The following is a 26202-nucleotide window of genomic DNA, read 5'->3' as shown; positions in this document are numbered from 1 at the left end:
CTCAACTGCACTGTTGCTGATCTCTGGTCATGGTCCAACTCTGCTTCACTGAAGCACAAAAGATGTCAGATGTGGACTGTTTGACACCGGGTGAATGCAGCTCTAGCTGTAACTACACCCAGTAGTGTTGTAGTTGCCTGCTGTCACATAGAGCTGGGAAGTGGACGGGACGACTGGCTCCGGAAGTGTTTTAACCCATTCTGTACTCTCCTGGACAATGGAACAATCAGGGAGGTTTATGTTACGGCTATCAGTTTCTGAGAGCTAATGTTTTGTCCATCATCTTCTGGGACAGCTCTGAATACTACTACATCCATGAGCCTCAGCTGTATTATATGCCAGACGCGTGAACCAGAATGGTGGAGGATTTATTGTTGCAGCTGTAGTTGCTCTATTCAACCAAAAGTGACACAAGAATTAAAAGTGAACTGATTACGATTGTAGATTGTAAAATTCTCATCAGTGTAATCTTTTGCCAGCTGTTAGCGGCACACATGACAGTTTGATGGTTCTTCTTGGGAGTCATAACTAACTTTGCTCCTGAACGTTTTATGCACACACGCACGTACCTTCAATTTTTTTCCCAGGGAAGCAGACATTTTCTGATGCGGTTGTTTTGTCTTTTGTACGGATGATTCAACCTGGAGAACTTTATGCCAATTGAAGCAGTAAAAGTTTTCCAACTGTGAGTCCAGTAAGATTGTTGATAGGAAAAATGAATGGGACTTTTACTTTTGGAACCAGAAGGGCCCCAAACACAACACAGATTTCAAAAAAGTTTGGATGCTCTGTAAACATAAATAAAAACAGAATTCAATCATTGCAAACTGAAGTGTTCCTGAGTCCATGTATTCATATCCTTCATACAATCATGTGTTCACAAAGAGGTGAACCTCTCTCCATCCTTGCTTGTGAATGACTGAGCCTTTCCAGGATGCCCCTTTCATACCCAGTCATGATACTATCACCTGTTACCCATGAACCTGTTTACCTGTGGAATGTTCCAAACAGGTGTTTTTGGAGTATTCCACCTCTTTCCCAGCCTTTAGCTGCTCCTGTCCCAACTTGTTTGAAACGTGTTGCTGCATCAAATTTGTGATATATTTCCAAAAAGTTCATGAGGTCAAACATTTGAGTTCATGTCAGAAAGCAGACTCACATTCTGTTTTGTTTTACACGGTGTCTCAACTGTTTTGGAATTGGTGCAGCTCCTCGCTCTTAGCAGCTCTGTTGCCTCGAGCATTCAGTACACATAGCAGCACACCGAATCACCTTCAGTTGAAAATGTTTTAATTGTGATGTAGAAACAGTAGAAAAATGCATAATATTGCACATAATCACTAAATTGCACTTTCTCAAGGTACAGATCTTTGCATGGACATTGGTGACCTGAATAATGTAATCTAGTATGTAGTCTAACGAGGGGAGGCCAGTATGTGTCTTCCTGACATTTCTTGGACATTTAACAGTACCAGAATCTACATAAGAGCTGCTGTTATAAAATGACTCGAAGAACTCAGTAAATACCTGCTTTGTCACAACGTGCAAGGTCAGTATCATTGCTACATCATCATCATTTTTTTTTAAATTTTTTTATGTTTTTATATACTTTACCAAAGCTGGTGGCTACAAGTCTTCTCAGCGGTAAGATTGCTACCATACTCCTTTAGCACTGTATTTAGCCCTTCTACTCTTGCAAGTTCAGTGCACAGTTGTTTGTGTGGGTTGGTAGACAGATGTTTGTTGTTCTGTAATTGTCTGTGACAAAAAGCTTCATTTTACAAGATGCAGTGGCAAGATGAATCAATATTTTAGCACTGCAAGTGTTACCTAACCGGACATAGAACAAATGGCTTGAGAACAGATCAGGTTCAAGACTTCACATCAGAGCTTTGCTGTGACACAATGAGTGACTGAGAGGCAAGGCAAACTCTTAATGGACTCAAAGAGAAAGGTCAAAATAGCCTTTACTTTTTGTTGGAAAAAGAAAAAAAAACACTGTTTAAGTTACCATAGAAAATATTCTGCATTAGAAGTAGTCCAAACATTATATATGTTGTTAAAAAAAATCTGACCCAACCAGAAGACTTGTTCTGTATTTTCAACAATTATACCTCCTTCAAGAGGAGGGGCCCAAACGTATAGGTTTTTAAAATGTCATTTCACAGTACTTTGCTAAAAAGATGCAGATATTTTTAAAATATAGATTCTGAGCATATGTGTCAGCGTAGCCAACAGAAGAGGACAGGATGACTGAGGCAAAGTTGGCTGGCTAGTCGGGTGGTGCACAGTGAGCTAAATGGAGAGACAGACAGAAAGACAGAGGGAGATAAAGGGACAGAGTTACAGAGAGAGGGAGGAGACAGGGATTATTAACCGAGGCAAGCAGACGTTCAGTCAGACAGACAAACTGAGCAGGACGTTAACAGATAAGGAGGAAGAGGAGAGAATAGACAGGGTTTATTAGAACAGTGCTGACACGCGGCCATGTACTCGACTGTGTTTCAGTCTTTTACGCATGTTCCTCTCAATAGTCAAATGTTTGTGCTTTGCCGGAGGTGGGGCTGCTGTCCATTCAAAGATTATAGCTTCACTCATAAAAGGCCCTCCACATGGCGCCTCCTCTTGTTGCCAAGCAATATGCTCTAAGGGGAAAAAGACCAAAAGTGCATTCCATTGGAGGATGCAATAAAAAGACATAAATATAAAGTGAGAGGTGCAGTTACTCGATATATAAATAACATCCATCTTTACACATCTTAAAAAATACATGTACAAAAGTGTATCCCAAAGCTCACCTAGTTTTTGCAGGTGTGTGTGGATCCTCTTCAGCAAACATGCCAGAAAAAGGTTTGACAGAATTTTAAATGTTTTTTGTTTCTGCTGTCCCCCCGGCTGACTTAATGTGCAGTCTCAACTCAGAGCCCCAAATGAACTGGATTCTGTCATTATCCATCCTCATATGTTGATCGCTCCCTCTGAATACTCCTTCATCCATTCTGCGAGTAACAGGGGTATTAATGTGCCCAATGAAGAGGCTGTTTCCAAAGCCTTCATGTTTTATTCAAAGGAACCAGAGTTTCCAACGAGCATGCTTTTTGGACTCAGTCTTGGACTTGCGTTTCGGGGTGGATGTGAACACTTCATTGGAGTAAGGCAGAGCAGGGCATTGTTGGCTGTCCAGGGGGCAAAGTCTCTTCATCAGCGGCTGCAGCTTGTCCTCCTGCAGCTTGAAGTCCAGCTCGACACTGTAACACAAGTATAAGAGGTAGAAATTTAGAATTGTTCAGTCTCGTATTTACAAGGATTTGGTTGTAGATTCAGGTGCATTAATCTGAAGGTTTTAAACGTTGTCTTTTGGGTGCATTTATGACTCAGTTTTAATGTTTTTTGTAATGTTAGTAATCCACCAATGTCCAGATGGAGGCTGGGAGGGAGGCAAACAGTTCAAATGCACTGACAGGCACCCTGGCAGCACATATTTCTTCCGGCACATATCCACATTTCAGAGACTCCTCCGAGTAATAGAGTTCCTTTGCATCATCTCTGTATTTTTTTATGCATGCAGTCAAAGGGCTTTTCCTGCATAGATTATATTTGTATCAAAAACGAGCCAGAATGTGGGTTGCTCCTGACATCAGACTTCCACATCCGCCAGTATAATCCCAGGCTGGTCATCGTCTGATTTTGTTCCGGCACCGTAGTTGAACCCTCTCTCCGATTAAATCTCTCAGGCCTGGGAGAAATGTGGGGCTTAATCCCATCCAAATGAAACCATCGAGAGGCCAAGCAGACCCTGATTAACTGCCTGTATTCAAGCAAGGGATAAATGCATTATTATACACCATCTCCTTTCACTTTATTGCTATTGATTTGTAGTGCTCTGTTAATGTATTTATTCCAGGGGTGTGCAATAAATTTTGAAAGCATCACGGTGGAAAAAAAAGACAATGAATCATCTGCTATTTGCCTGCCAAAATGACACTCCTCAACAAACCGTACCTGATAATGAAATGTTCTTTTGCTTTTTGGTTTGAGGCATTTTTTTTTTTTATTCATCCTCTTTTTAATCACCAACATTACTGAACACATTTAAAAAGCGCAGTGAATACTATGACTTACAAAGCTCTTTCCTGTCATTCAAAGTCTAGAGGATTAAAGCTGGAGGGGAGAACTGACGCTGCCAAAAGAGACGACATCTGACATGTCAAGGTCAAACATGTAGCCCTCTCCTTGTCTGCAGGCACACACACAGACTTAAGGTACAAAGCTTGGTCTGATGGGGTAACCGCTTTGATGGGCAGTGTAATTAGTCCGCTGAAGGATATGCTATACTCAAAGTGACATAATGAATCCTGGGAACTGTCCTCACCCTTAAGATAAGTGTCAGTTAAGAACAGAGCTCTATTAAAGCCTTCAGCAGAGAAACCGACAGAGGGCTGCAAAGCAGTTTGTCAGGCTGGGACTTACAATGAATCAATATGTTAGATTTAAAGAAAAGCAAGTCAAAAATGTAGATGGCTCTGGGTTTGCGGCTGCCTGAGACTCACCATCAGTACTGATATAACACAAGATTTTTTAAGCATGTTTTTAAGCAAACAAAACCTCTTTTTGCACAACGCTTTGCTCTTTCTTCATTTTCTTATTTGCGTTTCTACTTCAAATGAAAGCTAATACTTGATGTGGCACATACTGCACTGAAGTAAAAGTATCAATACTGAAGTGTAGAAATACTCTGTTGCAAGTAAAAGTCATGCATTTAAATTTTTACCAAAGTAAAAATACAAAATCATGAGTGTAAAGTCATCACTTTAATGTGGGAGCCGGTAAAGATGGTTGAACTATCTTATATAATTTATCTGCTTGGTACCTTGTGAAACTGGGGACCAATAAAGTTTTATCTGAATCTATAATATTACATCATAATTCATTTGTTGATCACATTTTGTATTGTAAGTAACTATTAACTACAGTTGTCTATACATTTAGTGGAGTATAGTATAGTATAGGTACCGCAAAATTGTACTTAGGTAGTGTACTTGAGTAATTGTACATAGTTACTTTCCTCCACTGCACTTCAATTCACACACTGAATCTGTGACAATGAGAAACTCAGATTTAATGACAGGCCGAAATCTTTCATTTCTTGTCGTGATGAACTTGCTTTACAACATCTCTCATTCACCTCATCCTCATCATTGTTTCATTTCCTCCTACTATTATCTCTATTATCTTTTGTTTTATGTGAAAACGAAATGTCTTTTTTAACTGCTGTTTACACAATGTTGACTGGACAGAAAGTAGAGCAGCACCACAGCAGCACAGTACAACACATAATAGCCTCAGCAATTATTAAGCAATTAATCACTTGGCAGATCACTGCAATTACTGTATGCTGTGGACAAATGCCTCAGTGGGAAGCCAGAGGCAGCACTGTACGATGCGGGTGGCACTGGGGAGCAGGTGCTTCAGCAAACAAAAGCCCTATATCTAAGATCATCTCTGTACACAAACAGATTGAAGCGGCTGGAGACACGGAGGCTTTTCTGGGGCATTCGGCAAAGCAGATTAATCATCTCTTTAGCTATGCAGTGTGAGTAGCTGTAGCTGTGATCAGTGGCGAGCCGTTTGTTTGTCTGCGGTCGTGGTGTGCTGAGCACCGTTCAATGATTGTTGCTCCTGGGAGGGATTTTGCTGTTGTGAGATGTCTTTTTAGCACGGCAAGCTCTATTCATTCCACAGTGTATACCTGCTCGCTACTATTCTATGCTCTTTCTGCTACTGCCACCTTTCAGCGTAAAGTCATTTCTCCTCCTGTGATTTCCCCTTTGGCCATTCACAGTTCAAACTCTCCACTTGACAAGATGAGTGGTTGAGGCCCAGTATAGTGTAACATCTTCAGGACTACATGACGGGGCATAGTAGATTAAATCGCCAGAGAGTGACAGGTATTTCCTCCACTGACAGGCAACACTTGAAGCAGAAACTCTCCACAGGTTATGCAAATCAGATGCAGAAATCCTTCCCCTGCCATGTATATCAGGTATAAAAGCCATTGCCGTTGTCTATTACATGGCTTTCTGCTTCACAGACACACAGAGAAAGACCCAATCTCATTAATGAGAACAAAACAGAAAAGGCAATCTTGACAATTGTTCACCAAAACAACCACAGCTCCGCCATCTCAGCGTGGGACACAAGTGCTAATTAGCTCCTTGCGTCTCATCATATTGCATCGCAGTCGTCTTTCCCTGAACTTAACTGTTTTTCAAAGTCATTGTTAGTTCCAGCTTGGAAACGCTGCATTGTATACTTTGATTCAAATGCTGGTTCTTATTCAACACAGCATGACAGGAATAAAATCCTTTAATGCTTTGATCTGAGCTTGTTTCTTAAACCGGGCTTCCTGCTGTACTCCAGGCTGACTCAGTGGTGGGCCACATATAATTTGCAACCGATGCTATTGTAAATCGTGCTTGAAGTACACATGTAGGTAAGAACAGCAAGGAAATATGAAGAGCAGGAAGTGGATACGGAGTCAACTTGTGGTATCTGGCCATGCAGTTTATTTTTCCCAGTACAAGGGAGGGGGATAGAATTTGTTCACAGCACTGAAAAACAAAACAGTAATGTGCCTTTCCTGAAACTGTGTCTCAGTTGAGGCCCATTCCCACCAGAAAATAGCATAGAAAATGCATAGAGAATGTTTTGTGACTCGCAGTTGGAGCACTTCTACTGCTTGTATGGGCAGGAAACGCTCATCAGTAAACTGTACAAAAGACTAAGAGCTCTGAAAATATCTGGCTCGTTGCTAAGAAGTTGAAGTTACAAGCCTGTGCACATGAAGCACACATACGTTGAGAAAGCTAAAAACACAATCTGCAGCTTATATCGATTCACTTTTAACTTCTGGGTCAGTCACAGCCTAATTCAGCAACTATACTGTCTTATTTTGTTCTTATCAGTAAAGATAAAGTGTTTTTAATCCTCTACCGCTCTGATTGTGGATAGCCTCATCTTCATGCCAATGGTGACTGGGGCTCATGGGCATTGTAGTATTGACAAGACAAGACATGACAAGAACTGGTGGCTTTAACAGAAACCTATTGGATTGTTACACCTTCCTCGAGAGACCAGTGTTTCTGTGTTAAAGTGGAAACAGAAAAGTTTTCGTCTTTTCTCTCCCAGTGTTTCCAAGAGGTATCACTGTTGGCGCCGCTGTTGCAAAGATGACCGGATAGCTTTCTGCTTTCCTCACATGTATTTGTTTCCTAATTTCCTTGAAGAGGTCAGCGTCGGGGTGGAGTTGGGAGTAGAAGAGAACACTAGAAGAAAAAGTGATCTCATTCATTTATTTAGTCCTTAATGGAGACAGGAAAGCAGATAGAAACGGTGCCAGCCAGACTGGATCAGCAGTCAGCCTTCATTTTCCCTGGAGATCGTACCCGGTGGCAGACAAAATTGCATAGTGAAAGCGAGGCTTATAGGGAACTAATCTAAACACAGATGGTGTCATTATTCTGTGGTCATTGCAAAGTCCAATTTACATTTACTTCATAATGATAGGTTAAAGCAAAAAGCTTGTCCACTGCCATTTTAAGTAATGTTGAGGCCTTTGTTCAAAGAAAAATGTGAAATGGAAACACAGCATAGGGGAAAAACCAGCAACTCCTCCATCTTTGCAACTGCTCTGCTCCATTGCGTTCTAGTAGTGGAAGAATTCTCAGAGATGCATCTCTCATAATGTTGGTAGATAAAACTATATGAGTTTAGAGACTTTTTCATAATATGGGTGAAGCAACCCTCTAAGGAATGCCGTCATCTCTTGATGCGATGGACAGTATCACCATATATATTCTCTGAATTTATTCTCCATACATTCAGCCTCTCTCTCCCTCTCTCTTACTTGCCACATGTGTGCCCTATTTGTTGCAGTGATGTATGAGATGCTGCAGTATACCGAGGGTGGGTGGAGACTGTCAGGGGAGAGCTGAAGTCTGGATAAGACCCATAGATTGACTACCTGAGCTCAGCAGCTGCTAGAGTCCTGAATTTATCGGACATACTGGAGATGCCGGACTGCTCTGAAATTAAAGGCTACATCTCTGGGGCTGCTAATCTTGGCTACTGTTGCAACATGCGGTTGCCGTCTAACTTTGAGGGGTAATTGCTCTTATGGTCCCAACTTGCTTCTCTGGGCTCATTTTGATTTGCCTCACTGTACTCAAGCCTCCTCGTCAAGACACGTGGAGTGGTTTGTCCGGCAAAGGGATTACAGCTGGCCTATCGGCAGTTTAACTCACCGGACTGATAGAGTATCATAATAAAAGGGATACTGGTGATGGGATCGCACAGCAGTTTGATTAGTGAGGTAGTTTTTTCTTTTCAATAAACATCATTCAGTCTTAGAAGGTTTGTGCATCTGGCTTTTGCTGAAGAATATTAAACAGTGCTTTTCGCAGGATTTAAGATATTTATGACAATTGCTTTGGCAGAGATAGATAGGACCGCGATAGATTACTATCCTGCTTGCCAAATGCAGCTCTGCTCTATTCAAAGAGTGTTAGAAACCAGTTGGGTGAACTGAAATAAACAACTAATGATACAGATCACAGATGAAATGATAATCTTCCACTTTATTAGTGCTCTGCAGAGTGCATCCTCACTGTGATTTTTTATCATACCACATGCTTTTTGCTTTAGAAGACTGAAGGCGCTTTTTTTGCCATCAGAAGTTGTTCTGAGTTTGTTAATTAAGCCAACTTACTTCAGCGACATACACAGTTGGCACACTTTGTCTTCTTAGGATAAGATCAGTGACTCAAAAAAAGAGAAACTCAGATATATGCTTTAGGACTTCTCTTGGCTCCTCTATGCTGTGGGCTTCTTACTTAAGTCTCACAAATTAATGTAGGCCTATATTGCCTTTACGTCTATAATGTTAGATGAAAGTCAAATGTACTCCGTTGTCCCAATTATCTGCAGTAAAGCATAATTAAACAATAGATCCCATCAAATCACATGACGCAGATAGTACCCTTCACAGGCTCGTACAGTTCTAAATATTCTTACATACCCTCTCTGCTTAAACCCCCAGATTGAAAGCCACACTTACTTACAGTAATGACTAAACCCATGAAAACAAATCAATGAAAAGGCCTGTTTGATCAATAGGGACACAGATTGACACACACACACACACACACACCGACACACTGCAGTACTCTTGGTGTTACACAAGGGAGCACCTACAGAGCTGTGCAGAGACTTTACACAGGATAAAATGGAATTTAAAAAAGAAAAAAAAAAAATCCACATCTTGATAAAGTCTCACCCTGGATCCTCTGCGACATTCATTATTTGTGATCCCTGCATGATTCATGGAAATTACAATCATGCAGACTCATAATTATGTACCTTAAGAAATATCAACTATTTCCTGACAGTGGGAACTGCTGAAATTTGCCTCACTACATTGTTATAAATTATTGTAGGTCTATTGTGGGTCAAATGTTCTAATTTTAAGCTCCACAAAGCCAGGGGATCCTGAATTATTTACCATTCAATATTGTTGCCTGTGATACACTGCACCAGGTCGGGCTTATTAAGTTCATTACCCTGTTGAAGACTTTGGTTACTATGGAAATTGCTTCTCTAACTGGAGGAGGAGGACATGCTCATTACGTTGTCCACAATGCAACCTAATCTTCGCTGCGCCACTTTCTACATGGCTGTTTTCTTTAAGGGCTAGACATGACATTTAAATCAGATTAATTAAACCATGAAAGCTGTGAAGCTGCACTACAGTTATTGATACAAGTGTAAACAAAAGTGAATGTTTTTCACAGTTGTACCATGAGAGAAATGGGGACCACGGCGATGTTCCTGATGTGGTAAATGGTCACCACAGTGATTCTGAATTTGTACCTCAAAATCAATGTTTTGTTCTTATGTAGATGAATAAAATGTTGCACTATTCAATCATTAATTACATTACATTTGTAGCAGTGGAAACTGATGTCTATAATGGAAGCATGTACTGACAGAAAAGTATGGTGCCCACGTCTGAACCTTGGGGAACGCCACATGAAACACTGACCCTCATGGAGAGAAGAAAAGCACTATCTTCTAGATATAATGACTCAAGAACTGCACCAAGGAGATCACGCCCTCACTGTACTTAATGCAGCAATGAGACCATAATGGATGTTTTTCAGGACGTCGTTTACTGCTTTGACTTTTCTACTTGAAAAGAGAGCTGTCTCTGTTCTGTCCTCGTCTCCAATTTTCTGGCTCAGTGAAGTCCTTCGAGGCTAAGATGGAAAATAAGTAGAAAATACAGCATTTGGAAAACTGATGCAGAGGGGACCACGACCGCGGAGATAATAATTGTTTTTGATCTGGAAAGCATGACGAGATTTGACCAGGTTAGAGCAAAGAAAAAGGAAGAGGCCGACAATTTGTCCGGGAGAATGGTGCCATTCTTCTCTCATCATCAACCCTCACCTTGTTTACTTCAGCACCTTAAGGAGCGGTACGAACAGCTGGTTGCAGGGATATTGAAGGTTAAAGGTGAACAGCTTCATTCTATTTAAGTGAAGTCCATCTGCTTTAACAACGTCATGGAGTCCCACATGCACAACCAGAGCCTTCACAGATTGTTAGGCAGGCAAGATTTGAAGAATCTCTTTCGTTAGGTCAGACATCAGGTCATCAGGAAACCAACAGCCTTGAAATTCTTACTGCTGACACCTGCCAGACTCTCTGATAGCAGAATCAGGCCTAATAATTCGGTGTTGCTGAGACCTGTTTGTTTTGCCTTATCAAGGGGTGTTGAGTCAGTCTTTCACTTCTTGCTGAGGACTGGTTTTGTCTTATTGTTGATGGCTGTTGAACCTTATTCTTTGATGGCAAGTGAGGCTCATTCTGTTGAGGCTTAAATCTGTTTTCCAGTTTTATTGACTACAGTCCACAGCCACTCTTCTGTTTTGCAATGGTGTGGAGGAGTGAGAGTGGCTGCCGCTCTGCAGCACTCTGTCTGTGTTAGCTTGTTTTGGAGAGATATCGATGGAGGAAAGCCTTTTGTTTCTATTTTTTGCTTCTACCTAGACCGACATCAGAACAAAGCTCCTGTTTGTGATGCACCGGCAGCAGAACTTGAAACGGTCTTTAGTCTCACTCCTCAGGCAAGTGGCTCATGTCTGGGTCAGCTGTGATCTTCAGCAGGTCTTGATTAGTGTGCTGCCCAGATTGAGGAATGTGTCATCAAATTCTCCAATGAGAGACGCATTGTGATGCTAAGTTTGTCCACTTCCACTTTCCATTTCCATCCACAGCACATGATGCAGTGAACATAAAGTCAATGGGCCTCATGCAAGAACACGTCTTGTTAAATCTCTTGTTTTTTTTCCTAAGGCTTGCTCCAAGTGTTCCAAGTTTAAGCGATGCATACCACCTGAGTAGCTGCTTGATCATCATTTGATAATTAGCACAGTCAAGGAGCTTTGAGTCCTGCTGTCAGACATCAGAAGGCGAAAAAATAACAAATTTTGCCGTGTCAGTAATGGTATTAAGGGACCTAAAAAACGAGAAAATATTACCACAACCACCATCGCTGTGTCTTCTGAGCAGAGTGGCACTGACAGAAATGAAGAGTCGTTTGTCATGAATTTAGATGCCAAGAAAAAGTCTTGCTAGAGCAAAGCATGTCATGATTTAGATGGGAGGCGGTCAAGGGGACGTGACAGATGGACGAGAGAAGACATTTCATTATAGGTGATGTTATACTGTCGAGTGCAGTGGAGGCAGCAACTTTCATAAGACCCTGAGGCGGCTGTTGGGAGCGTGAGAATTTCCCATTTTTCCATATCACATTAGGTTTTATTATATTGTTTGTTTGATATGTTTAAACTCAAAACTCATTCAAGTCAAACAATTTTTTTCCCCCTTGGAGAAAGGCAGACTGTCTGTGCATGACTCATACGTACGACAGGCCTGGACCACTTTTGTTTGAATTTTGTTCGAGCCTCAGAGAAAAGTCTAAATATGTGAAAATCGGTGAAACGCGACACTTATGCGTGCAACTCCAGATCCTTGCGTGAGGCCCAATGATTTCTCATCCCCCCCGATGTCTGATATGAAATGTAGATCCTGCTTTCAGCTTCCACAGTGGTCTTACACCACAATGTGGGTCAGCTTGACATAATGCACTCGTCGAGGGAGAGGAGAGAGGAGGCATCTTGAAACTGTTACATAAAGTGAAAATCCTGAAAACATGGCTTTCCTCTGCAGTAAAAATATACCCACAGGTATGTCTCCTAATGAATTTAGGAATATTGGAACTGAAAGTCATCTAAAAGGACAGCAGAGGAAGAGTGGCAGGCCGTTATTGTCTTCTTGGTAGAAACATTCTCTATTGTCGTGCAGCTATTGTGTAAAAAGAGAAGTGTAAAGCAGAAGCACTGCAGCAGACTCTCACATTCAGACAGGATGGAAAGTTTACATCTATAATTTGTGGGATTTTGCTGTTTTTAAAGTTCTTTCCCTCAGGCCCATGTGGAAACCACTGAGAAGTCCCACTGTACAACAGCTGTCTGCTTCCTGTTTTAGACAACAAGGTAACAAGTGGATTGAGCGGCAGAGGCTTTTGGATTGAAATGACAAATGGCACAAGGTTACAGCTTGAGTGGATTTCCCTCCTGCTTCTGAGCCATTTTTCAGCTCATAGTCTATCAGAACACCTAAACCGCATAAAACCGTTGCGTATTTTGATAGACATAAAGTCTAGAGTTAATCCAGTCCTTGTTTGTAAAACATTTGTGATGTTTTATGGGGAAATTCTAGGTCCTCTTTTATTCTGTGAAAGGCTAAACTGTATTTCCTATCCCATCCTCTCTAATTCACTTCCCACTGCTATGTATGATTACTTATTCATTACAGTGAGACCATACATTCCCCGGAAAACCTTGCAAAGGATATTGGAGGTGTTATTTATTTCATCATGCATTGTAGAAAAACATGCTATGGCACAATGTAATGTATTCAGTGCTGCCAGTTGCTGCATTTTTATTTCTTTGACTTATTCTTTCCACATCCCTGGTGCTTAATAATGATTCTCCTCCCTTGGATTCCATTTACCGTTACACACAGAAGCATTCATGTTCAATTTATTCAACATTTCTATTATTATTATTATTATTGTTATTTAGCTTTCTTGCCTTAGTCAGATCCCTGTAAATGTAATACCCTCCATATACTTTTACATTTCCTGTGCAGCAAAGCATCACTGCACCAAACACCTCTTGTAAGCATCCCTTTCACACCTAACCGAATTATCATACAGAAAGCAGCATTTAATGCAGCATTAATGACAAGCTGGCAGTAAAAAGGACCCACCTGTAAATGATGCATGCGCTGTTTCGACAAGTATCACAATTTGCTGTGTCTTGTCCTGTTCGGTAGGAGAGCCTGTGAACGGAGAGATGAAAAGATATATATGATCTCCAGTGGCTGGCTTTTGCTTCATATTTCAACACCTGTGGGCACCAGCTATCGGCCAGATTTGTTCAGCTTGGTTTTCACCCCGTGTTGTTTATTCCCAGCAGTTGAAAATGCAGCAGGAGTTCTCTCAGATTTGGTTAATAAAGTGTGTAGACTTGCAGATTTTACATAACAGGATTATCTTGCTTTGCCATGACATAGTTTTAAGATATGTGCTGTGTCTCTTCTCTATAGGCAGTAAGAAGTAAGTAGCAACTAATGGCGCATGAATCACGCACAATGAAAAATCAATGCCTTTACATGCTGCGCTATACTGTGCATCTTTTTTTATTTCTCATCCAGCAGAGTTTGCTGCAGACACATTGAGCATCACGGATTCAAAAAAAGCAATCAAGAAGACAAATTGTATCTGCTCTGTTTATGGCATAGGTACACAGCCCCCAAGGGTCTGTTGTCTTTATTCTATAAGAGCTGTCATTTTTTATCTCAAAAGACCTTCAGAAAGGACCAATTTAAATCATCTTTTCTGGGTTGACAGAGGCTTACATGTACCTATGTCAAAGAGGACACATTAAATATGTAATAGCTTTTGTGGGTTGTAACATTCCCTGTCTCATGTTTTGCATATTTCCTCGTTTTGTTGACATAAGCACACAGGTATGCTTATTGTTACTTGTGCTATATGTTGCTGCATTCAGTGGCAGGCTGCAGGGGCATGGGGATGATGGGAGGGGCTGTGTTAGAGCTGTACATGTAATTGCTTGCTGTCATGGTAGCCGTTCGCCCTGTCGGATGACATGCGGAGGGGTTGGACCTCAACTGTTCACCATGACATGAGAGGTGACCTCATTGGGGGAGACAGAACAGCCTCTGTGCGGATCGAAAATGCTGATGGGAGCTCAAGGTCAGCAAGTTCATCCATCCTGCCCTGTTCTCAAATGAAGTCTGTTTGAACAGCTGTGCGCAAGGACGGTAACTCACTACACAAGTGCTGTGCTGCTGCCTGGATTTTCATGTACATCCTTGTCATTTAAAGAGCTTCGCTCTAATAATCAAAGCGTATTAACCTAAATTCATAATCACTGCATGTACTCAGCTAAAAAAAAAAGCTTCTTTCTTCTCCCATTCAGGGTAAAATGTTCATGACCCAATATACACTATATATATACGTATATATATAGTATATATAGTGGCACTGTATTAAAACACGGATTCTCACAGAGAATGATGTCATAGATGCTTCGTGTCGGGGGAAAAACTGCACCTCTGCAAGCCGTTCTCTAAGCTAACTGTTTGTTGGAACAGATTCACTGCTGTGTTGTTTGCCCACGTCAGCTGTCCTGGGATATGTCCTGCCCTCGTCATTCCCGTTTCCCTGTCCACACCCCCTGCCTACGTGCCTGCTGCTCTGCCTGAACACTGCGTAGTATTTTGTGTTTTATTGATAACCTGTGAACAAAAGCTACAGTAAGTTCAGGCCACATTATCTGACTGTGCTCTGTATGTGTGGTAAATACTGGACATCATCCTTTGTAATGCACATGTTGTGCATATAGTCTATAAACACATATTTGTGTATAACTGTGTATGTATAATAGCATTACGGCAATTTTACCAGCACAGTATGAGCTAGAGTTGACATGCATCACATTATGGACTGTTGTCATATATGAGGTCATGCAAAAGACTAACTTACAGTATAATGCATAAAAGCAGGTCAGGGTTTTAAGATATATTCAGTTATGCCTTAATTGAGTAAGAAACTTCAACAGTTATAATATCTTAACTTACTACAAGGAATGCGGTCAGTGCCAAACATGCGACGTATTGTTTTTAGTTCCTTTTGCAGGACGTCATTGATCCAAAATGAAACAACTTCTTCAAAAGAAGAAAAAAAAGGATGTGAAACAGATGACAAGCACATGTATTGTTTTGAGTTCCTGCTGGACTTTTGCAGGAAATATTTGTCATGTGTGTCACTGACTCATCCAACACGTGGGGGACAGCAAAAAAATAACAAAAAATGTCGACGTGTGGTATTTTGCAACAATGTTATTGTAATGTAAACAGGGACATGGAGACAACTCCCATGAATAAACTGCCTCCCTGCAAACACTGTGCCTGCAGCCTTGTGGACCAAGAGATTACGTTATCCTTTTGTCACTGCATGTACGCTCATAGCAGTTGCTTAAAAGTCTCTGGACATCATGCATTTATTCCCACTGAGAACAGGCTTTTAGTTACTTTGTGGTTCGTCTCACGGTGTAGCTTTAAAAAAAAGGCTATCTGACTGTCCAGCAGTGCAAAAAAAAAAGGGCAGTATTTGGGAACATAGTATGGATGGCTTTGCATCCTGTAACTGCACCTCTCTAATAATGCTGATGGAACACAACACAGAGGAGTTTTGTGGAGATGAAAGGCAAAGTGTTATGAGGCTGCACTAATTGGGCCTTTAAAACCAAGTTCCACAGAGCCACACTAGGGTGCCTTGTTCTCCAGTGAATATGGATAAGGCTTAAATACAATTTGCTTTGTGTTGCTATGGGTTTTAGAGATGGAGTACGTTGATTCTTACAATTACACTGCTGTAAGAGTCAGGCTGTGGACATGGCTGCAGGACTTTATGGCGCTTGTTAATACATTTTCTCCTTTACAGGTACGTCTCTAATGAAATATGACGCATAAAGAATTACTGCAGGCACATTTGCTCTTGCATTAAAATCAGACAGAAGAAGAGTACTAACATGTATTGCACTGTGTTTCTGAAATGGCATATTAGACCTTTATAGTTGAATATCATATGACATATGACCACAATAAGGTTGGCATTTTTTCACTTGTTTTGCAGAGATTTCATGGTTCCCAGAGGATGAAGCCTACTGGCTTTTGTGATCCCCTGATGTGTCATGTAGCTCCACCGTGAGCTTCTTTTTTGGGGGGTTTTATTGAAATATCTAAACAACCACTAGATAGATTCCTAGTACAAACTTTCATGGTAAACAGAGGATGAATGAAATGCTTGCATGCTGATGTGAGCATTTAGTTGACTACGTACTCACTGGCCTGGACTTAGCCCTGTTAGGGGATAATTCCTGTCTTTTATAACTAGGGTCTTATTTTTGTACTTTGAACTTCAGCAAGTTAATCAGAGAAATATGGGATTACAGTCATATGGCTTAAAACAAATTTGATAAAGGCAAGAAACACAAGCACTCAGACAATCAAACAGGTTTTAAACAAACCTCCAGGTTATAGCCAAACTTATCTGGAAGAGAAAATAAGACTAAAATTATTACTAAAAACTGCTGAAACAGCTTAAACATCCAGTTCACAGAACAACTTCCTGGTTCAAATTTTACCTACTATAGTGTATTTATGCTGTGTTTTCCTGTGAGATGCAGGATTGCCAACATTTCTGGGTCTGTCTCTTTTTGTTGTAACTCCAAATAAAGCAGTTAAAAAAATTTGGCTAAACAGTTATCTTGTTTACAACCACTTGAGCTGCTTTCTGCTTGTATTTCTTGGCATCGAGCTCTGTTGCACTGATGTTGCGGTGCTCCCAGATCTTAGCAATTACCTGGGTGACAATATTATGAAAACCGATAGAAATGATGGCCAGAGCTATGAAAATAAAAACCAAGTTGTGATAAACTGGAATTACCCTTTATCACAGCCTTTTCCTGACAGCACAGCGTGAAATGTACATGCATGTTCAGTGTATAATGTATGTTTGGTTGCATGCACAGTAAAGCTTACTCTACTCACCCCTCTCTCTGTGCTTCACCTTTCTCCAGCTCCTGAATAACTCCAAGTAGGACCTTGATGGTCTCCTGGCTCGAGCTGATGAGGCTCTCCATGGCCTGCAGCTGTGCTTTGATATCCTTGTCTCCAGATAAGGGCATTATCTGCTGGCTGCTCCCCATGCCTGGGGCTCCTGTGTCTCGTGGAGGAAAGCCCTCGTCCCCCCCAACTGTTTGCTGGAGTTTAGAGGAGGCTGACACATGCCTTGTCCGACACTGCCCTTGCGACTGTACAGAACATTTGGCACTATGGGGAAGTGTCTGTGACTGCTGTTCGTTTAGCTGCGTAGCCTTTTTCCGTTTACAGCTCACAGACGGGCTTCCTAAAGACTCCACCTGTGTCAAAGAGTTCCACGCAACAGGGCCGCTGCCCTTTGACTTGTCCTGTGAAAACTCTGAGTTAGCCAGCTGGCGTTTTGAGGAAGCGCCAGCATCCATGTCTTCTTTGGGTAATCCTTTGTGTTTGGTCCTTGTTGCACAAACCTGGTATTCTTGTTCTCTTTTGGAAGGAGAGCTGCGCTGATGGCACTCCTCCGAGAAATGTGAAGAGTCTGGACAAGAGGGTCCATCCACGCAATTGGCACTGGAAAGCAAATCCTCTGTATCACTGCTGTCATCAGTGTGGTGAAGCAATGCTTTTGTCTGGCCCACAATCTTACCCTTGTACTTAGAGGACTCCCCGATAGATTGTCCATCCTCTCCTGCCTTTATATCACTCAAAAAACCATTGTTTTGTCCTCTGTAATCTTCCACCAAAGCAGTATGTTTAAACGTATGTCCTTTTTTCCTCTCGAAAGGGAAAGTCTTGTATCGCTTAGTGAGGTCCGGCGAGGTCTGTACACCAGTACTCTTAGTCACATTTGGAATTGAGCGTCTGGCAGGCATGGTCATGTATTTTCTGTGTGTCACTTTACAAGAAATGGATCTGGAGCGTCTTCCTCGATGCTCATTCTGAGCTTCACAGATATCCTTAAAACGCACCTGTAAGGCCTTGTTTCTCTTCTTCACCTGCTGCTTGCCTGATTCTGTTCCAGACTGTGCATCAAGGCTGTGTGATGGGCCTGTCTCTGAATCTGATTCATCTGAATTTGAGAGAACAACGCATTTGGTGTCCTCTTTGCTCACCATATTTCCTGAAAAAGGTAAGAGAGAAAAAAAAGCCTCTGTGTTACTATGTTATCTAGTGGGAAGGAATCACTCAGTACGATACTGCAGCTGATAGCCTGGTTCTTTTCTCCGTCTGAGACCATAACTTTACATTTTGATAACGAATCATGCGCCTTTTTCAAAAGCACCGTCTGTCATCCAAAATTAAAAATTGAAAGCACAGTATTTATCAATACACATGGAGAAATGTGCCAAAAGTAAAACATTGAAAGCATGACAAGGATAAATAAGGAAAAATACCCATGGCTCATCTACAAGTCAAACTCTCCAATTATGCATGTGAACATATGTATCAACACTTGTATTTAGTCAAACAAATTATTGATTTGGATGTTCTGGAAGTGTTTTTCCCCTTTCGCTATTCACATTTCCCTTCAGTTTGGCATGGCAGGTAGCTCTAAATACTGTGAAACCCATGAACCTCATCCTCGTCGTGGCTATGGAGAAGCAGCCAGTCAGAGTAAGAGCAGCGAATTCAAAACTGTTCATCATTGCAGTTGTGAACGACACACCATAGTCGCTGAAATCATCTAAAACTAACCCATAATCAGAACCTGAATTCATTTAAGCAGCAAAAACAATCTTTACCCGAGTTTTAAGCACTGTGATTGGATGCTTTCTATGAAAATAAAACTTGGTAATTTCTCACCTTACATTTTTGTCAACACAAACTTGTACCTTTGAGTTTTTTTTTTTCTAAAGAACCAGATGTCTGCACAGTTTTATTTTTTGCAGTGATGATTCTACCTGGAGTGTTTCATGTCAGTTCAAGCTTGAAAGGTGCTCCAACCGTGACTCACCTAACATTATCTTTGGAGAAAATGAATGGAACATCCTTACTTCCAGAGCCAGGTGAGCCTGAAACAGCTCCTCCCACGTTACAACTCTACATCCTAACCGCTTTTATGTGCTACTAGCACTTCTGCTGTGCAGCTCATTGCCAACAATCTGCCAAAACTTGCAATAGTAATTGTGTTTGCGCTGCACTACTTGCTGCTGCTTTCACCATTCAGAAACTGTTCATTGACTGTTCCTTATATCATTTGTCAGCCTCAAATACACACCTCAAGCTAGAGGCACAGTCTTGTTTGTAACTTAGATGCCAGATCACTGCTTTACCTCATCAAGCTAAGTAATTGCGACTGATGCTAAGGTGATTTAATGTCATTCCTCTGTTCAGGAGATGTTTGTGTGCTTGACAATATCATTAAACTATAGGATTGCCAAAGCTGTTATTGCTCTCCCTGAGATGTGCTAACTTTGAGTAGAGGATTTTATTTATCTTTTGGCTTTTGTTTTACAAATACATTATGATGCATTTATTGCAGTTATTGATTTATGTAGTGGTGAAAGAACTGTAATTACGTTTCAGCCTTTTGGGCTAAATTAGTTTTGTAGCTTGTTTCCCCTTAGCTGATGTCATTTTTGGGGTTTCCTATTGAATTGCTGCAAACTTGGGTCTCTCTCGGAGGGTAATAGTGGGCATTAGCTTCAGTAATTTAAACACAACTGCTGCCTTGCACACAGCCCATTCACTTGGCTTAATGGGAAAGTCTCTTTTGACGCTCATTGGCGGGTCAAATTTATATTTTGTCCACACAGATCATATTCAGCTATACATTAGGGAAGCATTTCAACTCAAACAAATGGGTTTATGTGGCAGCTCGGTTTACTGTTCTTCATATCATAATTGCATCTGAACTGCTGAGCACCTGTTCTCTGCTCTGCACTGAGCCACTCATTGCCAGCCTAAAGCTTGCTGTATGTCCACCCACTTATAGTCATTTCATTATCAATGCTACATAACATTTCCTTGGATATATTTTTGTAAGTTTCCGTGTTTTTTTTTTTGGGCATTTCTGTTTTATTTGCAATTGTGACAGCAGGAGACGGACAGGAAAGGCAGGGAGAGGGAGAGAGAATGACATGCAGCAAATGTCCTCGGGCGGAAAACGAACCCAGGCCGCTGCAACAACGACCCATCCTCGATGCACGGTTGGATCTACCGGGGCGCCCCCTCATTTACATTTCTTGACAGTATTTTCCCCACAATGGTTGGAGTTGTTTTCTTAAGGAATAGCTGTGGGACAGTGCTTTGCCCACTAGTGGAAGGTGTTTACTACATAATGTATTCCCCTGGTTGTCTGACGTCCCCAGTGAAGGAAACGACCACACAGCAGCTGTGGCCCACACATACCAGACTCTGCATAATAGCTGGTGTTGGGCTCCTCCACCCGTATCCACCTGTAGGCTCTGAGTCCCTTGAGGGAAATTTATTATCATCACTCTCCAATCTCTGCTGTGCCGAGTGGAGTGACGAGGTCAGAGCCTGGACACCAAATACAAACTCTGTACGTACCCACATCATAAATCTGTTCCACGTGAGTTGGCTGACTGAACTGACCTTAGACTTTCAATATTCACAGATTACTGTTTGTTACAACTTTATATTAAAGGCTGCAAATAGTTTGACAGCTCATGACGACTTTGCAAGTCAACCATAAGTAATCGAATACGTCTTCGCCTGACTTGAAATCACTTGAACATATTTAGAAATGAAACAGTTTTCACTTTAGAGTAGGAGTGTTAAAGTCTCCAAAAAGTGTTAAGTCTTATTTTCTAGCAACTGTTTTTGCATAATGTTTATAATACATCGTCTTGTACCACAGTTTAATGATAGAAATTAAAAGAATTGCTTTGGGGCATTCAAACTATAGTTGTTTATCATTAAGTAAATCATTCATAGATCCTCAATAAATTATAACTTTTTGTGCTCTTTGATGAGCAATAAATGATACGCTTCATTTATAAGATGTATCTAATTTAAATACTGTCATACTAATGATGCACCAATCACTAACATATACTTCTGATGTGATTAATAACAACTTTTCTACGTCTAATCCATCGTTATCAAATAGTTCAAAGCACTTTTAATGTCATTATTAGAAAGTCTTTTTCCACGGTCCTAGCTTGATTGAAATTGGTTATGTAATAAATCACAACCTGCTTTGATTACACAAAAGAGCTGAAAATTACTTTCATGGTACAACAAAGTACTGTTTCTGTATTGACACTCCCCATGCAGAGTTTCAAATTAAGGTCTATACGATCAAATGAGAAGTATTGCATTTTCTGTCTCATCTGTGATGAAACACATTTCATGACTAGAGCATGAAATATATCAAGCCACACAAGGAAATGAAATGATGTCTGATATGGTTGAAAGGAAACATCAGAAAGAGCTGGTTAATCATTTTCATATGACAAGACACCATGCGATAAATAAACTCCAATGAATCATTTATTACCACACAAAAGCAAGCTATTCGTGGTGCCGCCGCCTCTCTGAAAGTAATCATGTTTTATCATTTGGAGACATTGCAAATCCATCAATGTGATTGTTCTGCTGGGGAAATTTGTACTGAACAGACATTTCCTTACTGTCAGGTTCACTACTCCCATGAAATCTGTAAAAGGAAATGCAGAGTAGATTAGATTAATGTTAACTTCTGATCTGCAGTTGATCTTCGTCTGCAGTGCATGTAGAGCTCCAGTGACGTAATAAATAACTCAGTGTAATATGAAACGAATACACACTTTTTAATGATGCCAAAACTGTCATGTTGTCACCACTTGTATGTATAAATGTTTAAGTGTGTGTCTCCGTGTGTGCATTTGTGTGCGTATTAATGTGTGAGGGCCCTGTCACCTTTTCACAGAGACGCCTGATAATAAAAAGCATAATGTTGTATATCTTGGGAGTCCTGCCATGTATTTCACCTTGCAGACTGTCCGCTGTAACCTCACCCTCAGCTCAAACTGTTGATGAAATGGCACATATTTAGAGGCAACTGTGTTTCATCTTGCCTCCTATTAAAGCTGGAAAAATAAAACTTCATGCCAACAGCTTTCAGTGTCACTTCAGTCACCGTGATGCATGCAGTGCCAGATGAGAGAAAAAAAAAAAAAAAAACGCACGACAAAACAAGCAACTCAATCTCATTATACAGAAACAATATGGTGTGCTGTGTCATGAATTCACACGCAGTTGTTTTGGAATTTGGAACAGCTGAATTTTATTGGGGGCTGATATTTGTTCTGAAACAGAGCTTAGTATGCACTTTGATTTTAGCATAAGTTGTTTGTCAGAAGCGGTTCCACAGATAAAAAGAATTTGTTCGAGGCTTATTCACACGGGATCGTACTATTTCACAGTCAGAAATACCAATCTTACACCACTGAAAAGGTAATCACATCTGCAGGAAGTCTCCTCTAAGCGCATACAATTTCTTATGCAGTCATGTAAGGCATGTAAAGCAGCTAAATGGTAATTCACACAAAGGGAATCAAGGAAAGCTCTTCACTGACTTATTATTGTTGGAAGTCAGCTACACAGAGAGCGAGAGCGAGACGAAAGACGGGTCGACAGAGAGGCGATGTGACACATGGATGTATTCAGATGGTTGAGCGTGAATCTCCTTTGCCTCGGTGTCTTCTTTCTCCTCCTCCTCTTCTCAAAGCAAGCTATATCTCTGCTAATGACCTGAGGTCCTTCCCTGATTTGGCCTCAGCTATCCAAAGGATTATGAATAATGCATTGACTCTAAAATTGCAAAAGTAATCCTCTGAAATCTCCTTATGCACCCTGGCAGACCACGTTGTCTGTTCCAATTGCCCTTCAGTTCTTCATGCTAAAATGCTCCATGTATGAGAAAAAAAAAAGAAAAGAAACACCTTCAGCTACAGTATCATGATTGATTTATTACGACCACAATGATATAGAAACGTGGTTGTTTGTAAAGAATGTTAATGGGGGTGTTAGATCCATTTTCCATACTATATCAGGTCTACAACACTGCTGACTCATGATTTATGCCCCATCGCGAAGCAGAGAGAAGGAGACGGCTTTGCTTAGATCGCCTTACATCCTTGCCAGCCCGTGTCAACTCAATAATTACTGAAGTGCATCTGTAGGATATTTACATAGGATAAGACTGTCTAGCCACTCTCAGCAATGGTTAAGCGATATCATTATAGTGACCTCCCACTCCTCGAACATAGCCACCTATACTGCACCATCAATACAAACTGGCAGCATCATAAACATGGGAGTTCATTGTGTCCGTATTATGTGCTGAAACAAGGGTGTTCTGCAAAGTAAATGCTTCACTCATTCATTCTTTCTAACATAGGCTGATGCTGCGCTCATCACCCACTTGCATTCTACTGTATGCATTGTCCTTGTGCATTGCATCCATTATATATGAGGATTTTTTTTCCCCCTCATTATTAGCAAGTGACATTGCACCAGCTATGCCTTCATAAGCACAATGTAAAGCATGAGATATCACTGCCTTGGTTAAGTGTGTGTGTAGCCTTATGCATTCCAACAGGACAGTACAATTGTAAAGTATGGGTTCGGCCCCTACATATTCTACATTGCAGTAATCTTTCTCTCAGCACACCATCAAGCTCTTCTTCCTTACTGTAAGTGCCTTTGGTCCAGGATTTTTATATTGTCTTTTGTTCAGTTCTTGAAAACAATGCCAGACAGTTTTGAGAGCTTTACAATCATGCACACACTCGTACACACACCATCCTGCTCCAGCTGTCGTCCAGAGCTATCTGTATCTACCCGGGCTACTGGCTACACCTGTGAAAGTTTGCTTTATGACATTGGCTTAAAAGATTTATCACGGAGCAGCACTTTCTGCTATGTGGAATAGTTGGAGGTTTTAAAAAGCTCCCATCCCTGTATCTCCTGGATGAGAGCGCTGGCTGTGAAATGGATCCTTGGGAAGAGCACGTTTGGAGAGGCTGATATGCAGAAGGGCATTTTGCTTTTTTTGTGATCACACAGTCTCCTTCTAGCTAGGGTCTCTTTTTGCATAAAATAATGGAGAAGACAATATCAGCCTTTAACATGCAAGAGCTTGCATCCATCGTGGATAACCCTGATGAGTTCATTGATTAATAAGGGGCTGGGCTACGGGCATACATGTGTACTCAGGTCGAACTGATGATTGACTCGGGTGTAATAGAGATGATTTATAAGTGAAAAAGATGCTGAGATAGACAAGCTACAGTGTGTTTGGCACCTCACAGCTGTACCCTGTCTGTGTTTCCTGTAAATTCAGGTAGTCAAGGAATGACGTGTAGAAAATAGAGGGACAGAGACAGAGGTGGGGGGAGAGGCAATGGCTGAGAGCAAATACAAGTGCAGCTGTGTATGTGATGCAGTCCCCTGGAGCTTCCCAGATCACACATGTCATTAGTCATGATAAGTCTGAATCCACCTTTCATCAAATTCTGCCTTGAGGAGCACATCACTCATCGCATATGAATTTGTTATATAGTCTACGCCACTTAATAAGATGTTTTTTTCCAATAAATGATGATCATTCCGACAGTCTGTTGCAGTACATTATAAAATAGTCTATTAGTGAGGGTTCATCAATATTCTTTACTATTAAGCCCAGACAATTCACAAGTACAGCAATCTCGATAATCAACCTCTGCCTCATCAGATAAATACTGCATATCTGTCAAAGGCTGCAAAGACACGCATTATGATACAAAGTCGAATTACATCAGCATTCATCTTCATTTTCAGTTGAAGTGAAGGAAAACCTTTGACGTGCTCTCCTTATTAGTCATTAAACCTTTCACTGCCTGGATGCAGAAATGCCCCCTCCCTAATTTATCCATAGCTAACGCATGCAGGGATCATACACATGCACGCGTCACTGACCAAAGACTTTTAACAATATTTTATCACAAACCGTGCAAGCTTCTCATACTCACTTTGATTCGAGTGAGGCTTTAAAAGGCACACAACATGAATCCCACACTCTTTTTTGCAATACCTGTAAATACGTGTGCAACTCCAAAAAAAGGAACTCTTACCTTGAGAAACAGATCAGAGGTGCAAAGGATGAGAAAGCACAGATTCCTTGTAGAGCCAGTGTTCATCCATGTATTCAGTGGGTGCCAGGGCACCGTCCAGCCACTGGAGCAGCTCTCGCAGGCTGCGGGAGGACAGAGAGAGAGGCAGCCGGTGCAGTGACAGCTGGAGTAGTTGTGACACATCCGGTAAAGATTCAGGTTAGCGGGATGGGAGAGGGGAAAAAGCAGAAAGACATTGCCTCAAAACCTCATCAGGTCCTCACTGATATCCCCCTCCTGCCTTTTACCCTGCTCTCTCCCCCTCTTCTCCCTTATACACCTCATTCAAGCATCACTGACAGACACTCACTTGCTCTTGTCCCTGCACTCACCGGGAATAGGCACTCACACACACAGCGGAGATCTCCATCTCGCGGTGCTGCTGCTGTTGCTGCAATCCCTGTACATTCGTGATTGAGTGTATGTGTGTATGTGTGTGTAAGAAAGGCAGGGAGAGGGTGGGCTGGTGGGTGGATGGGTGGGTGGATATGGCAAAGGGAGGAAGGAGGAGGAGAAGGAGGAGGAGTGAGGGGTAGTACGCAAGCTGCTGAGGAAAGTCCAGAGTGGCTGAGCTGCATCATCCGCGAAGACCCCCTTAACTTGTCCTCCACAGGCTGGCTCTGTTGACACTGAGCTGTTATATAATCTGAGGGGCTGTGGGAGACAGAGAGGGGGAGCTGTGAAATAATAATGCATTGTGCTTTTAATTGGATGTCTCCTGCCCCCCGTTACTTTCATACATCTTACACATTGTTTATGAGAGGTGGTGAAAGGGGCTGAATCAAGC

At 41.4% G+C, this 26202-nt stretch overlaps 1 protein-coding gene across 2 annotated transcripts; it reads right to left on the bottom strand.

Annotated features, from left to right (window-relative positions):
• Positions 1-1275: 1275 nt before the first annotated feature.
• On the bottom strand, positions 1276-25883 carry insyn2ab (inhibitory synaptic factor 2Ab). 2 transcript variants are annotated; one of them, XM_076742716.1, is made up of 6 exons: positions 25748-25883; positions 25377-25539; positions 17266-18433; positions 13396-13467; positions 2799-3248; positions 1276-2645 (listed from the first exon to the last, which is right to left on the bottom strand). In XM_076742716.1, the coding sequence occupies exons 3-5, from the start codon at positions 18426-18428 to the stop codon at positions 3065-3067; spliced, it is 1419 nt and encodes a 472-aa protein (XP_076598831.1). In that variant the 5' UTR covers positions 18429-18433; positions 25377-25539; positions 25748-25883; the 3' UTR covers positions 1276-2645; positions 2799-3064. The 2 variants fall into 2 exon arrangements, with proteins under 2 accessions (XP_076598831.1, XP_076598832.1); XM_076742717.1 differs by having other exon boundaries at positions 1293-2645; positions 25377-25498; positions 25726-25852.
• Between the last annotated feature and the right edge of the window lie 319 nt (positions 25884-26202).

The sequence above is a fragment of the Chaetodon auriga genome, chromosome 11 (genome assembly GCF_051107435.1).
Source record: "Chaetodon auriga isolate fChaAug3 chromosome 11, fChaAug3.hap1, whole genome shotgun sequence".
NCBI classification, from domain to species: domain Eukaryota; kingdom Metazoa; phylum Chordata; class Actinopteri; order Chaetodontiformes; family Chaetodontidae; genus Chaetodon; species Chaetodon auriga.
Note: the sequence above shows the minus strand (reverse complement) of the source record. Positions and strands in the feature narration are given on the sequence as shown.

Excerpts from the sequence above, each read along its gene's own strand:
- insyn2ab (XM_076742716.1), bottom strand. The coding sequence starts at position 18,428 with ATGGTGAGCAAAGAGGACACCAAATGCGTTGTTCTCTCAAATTCAGAT. Across the intron at positions 13,468-17,265 it reads GGTGAAGCACAGAGAGAGGG|GCTCTCCTACCGAACAGGAC; the intron begins GTGAGTAGAGTA and ends CTCCGTTCACAG. Across the intron at positions 3,249-13,395 it reads AGCGCATGCATCATTTACAG|TGTCGAGCTGGACTTCAAGC; the intron begins GTGGGTCCTTTT and ends CTTGTGTTACAG.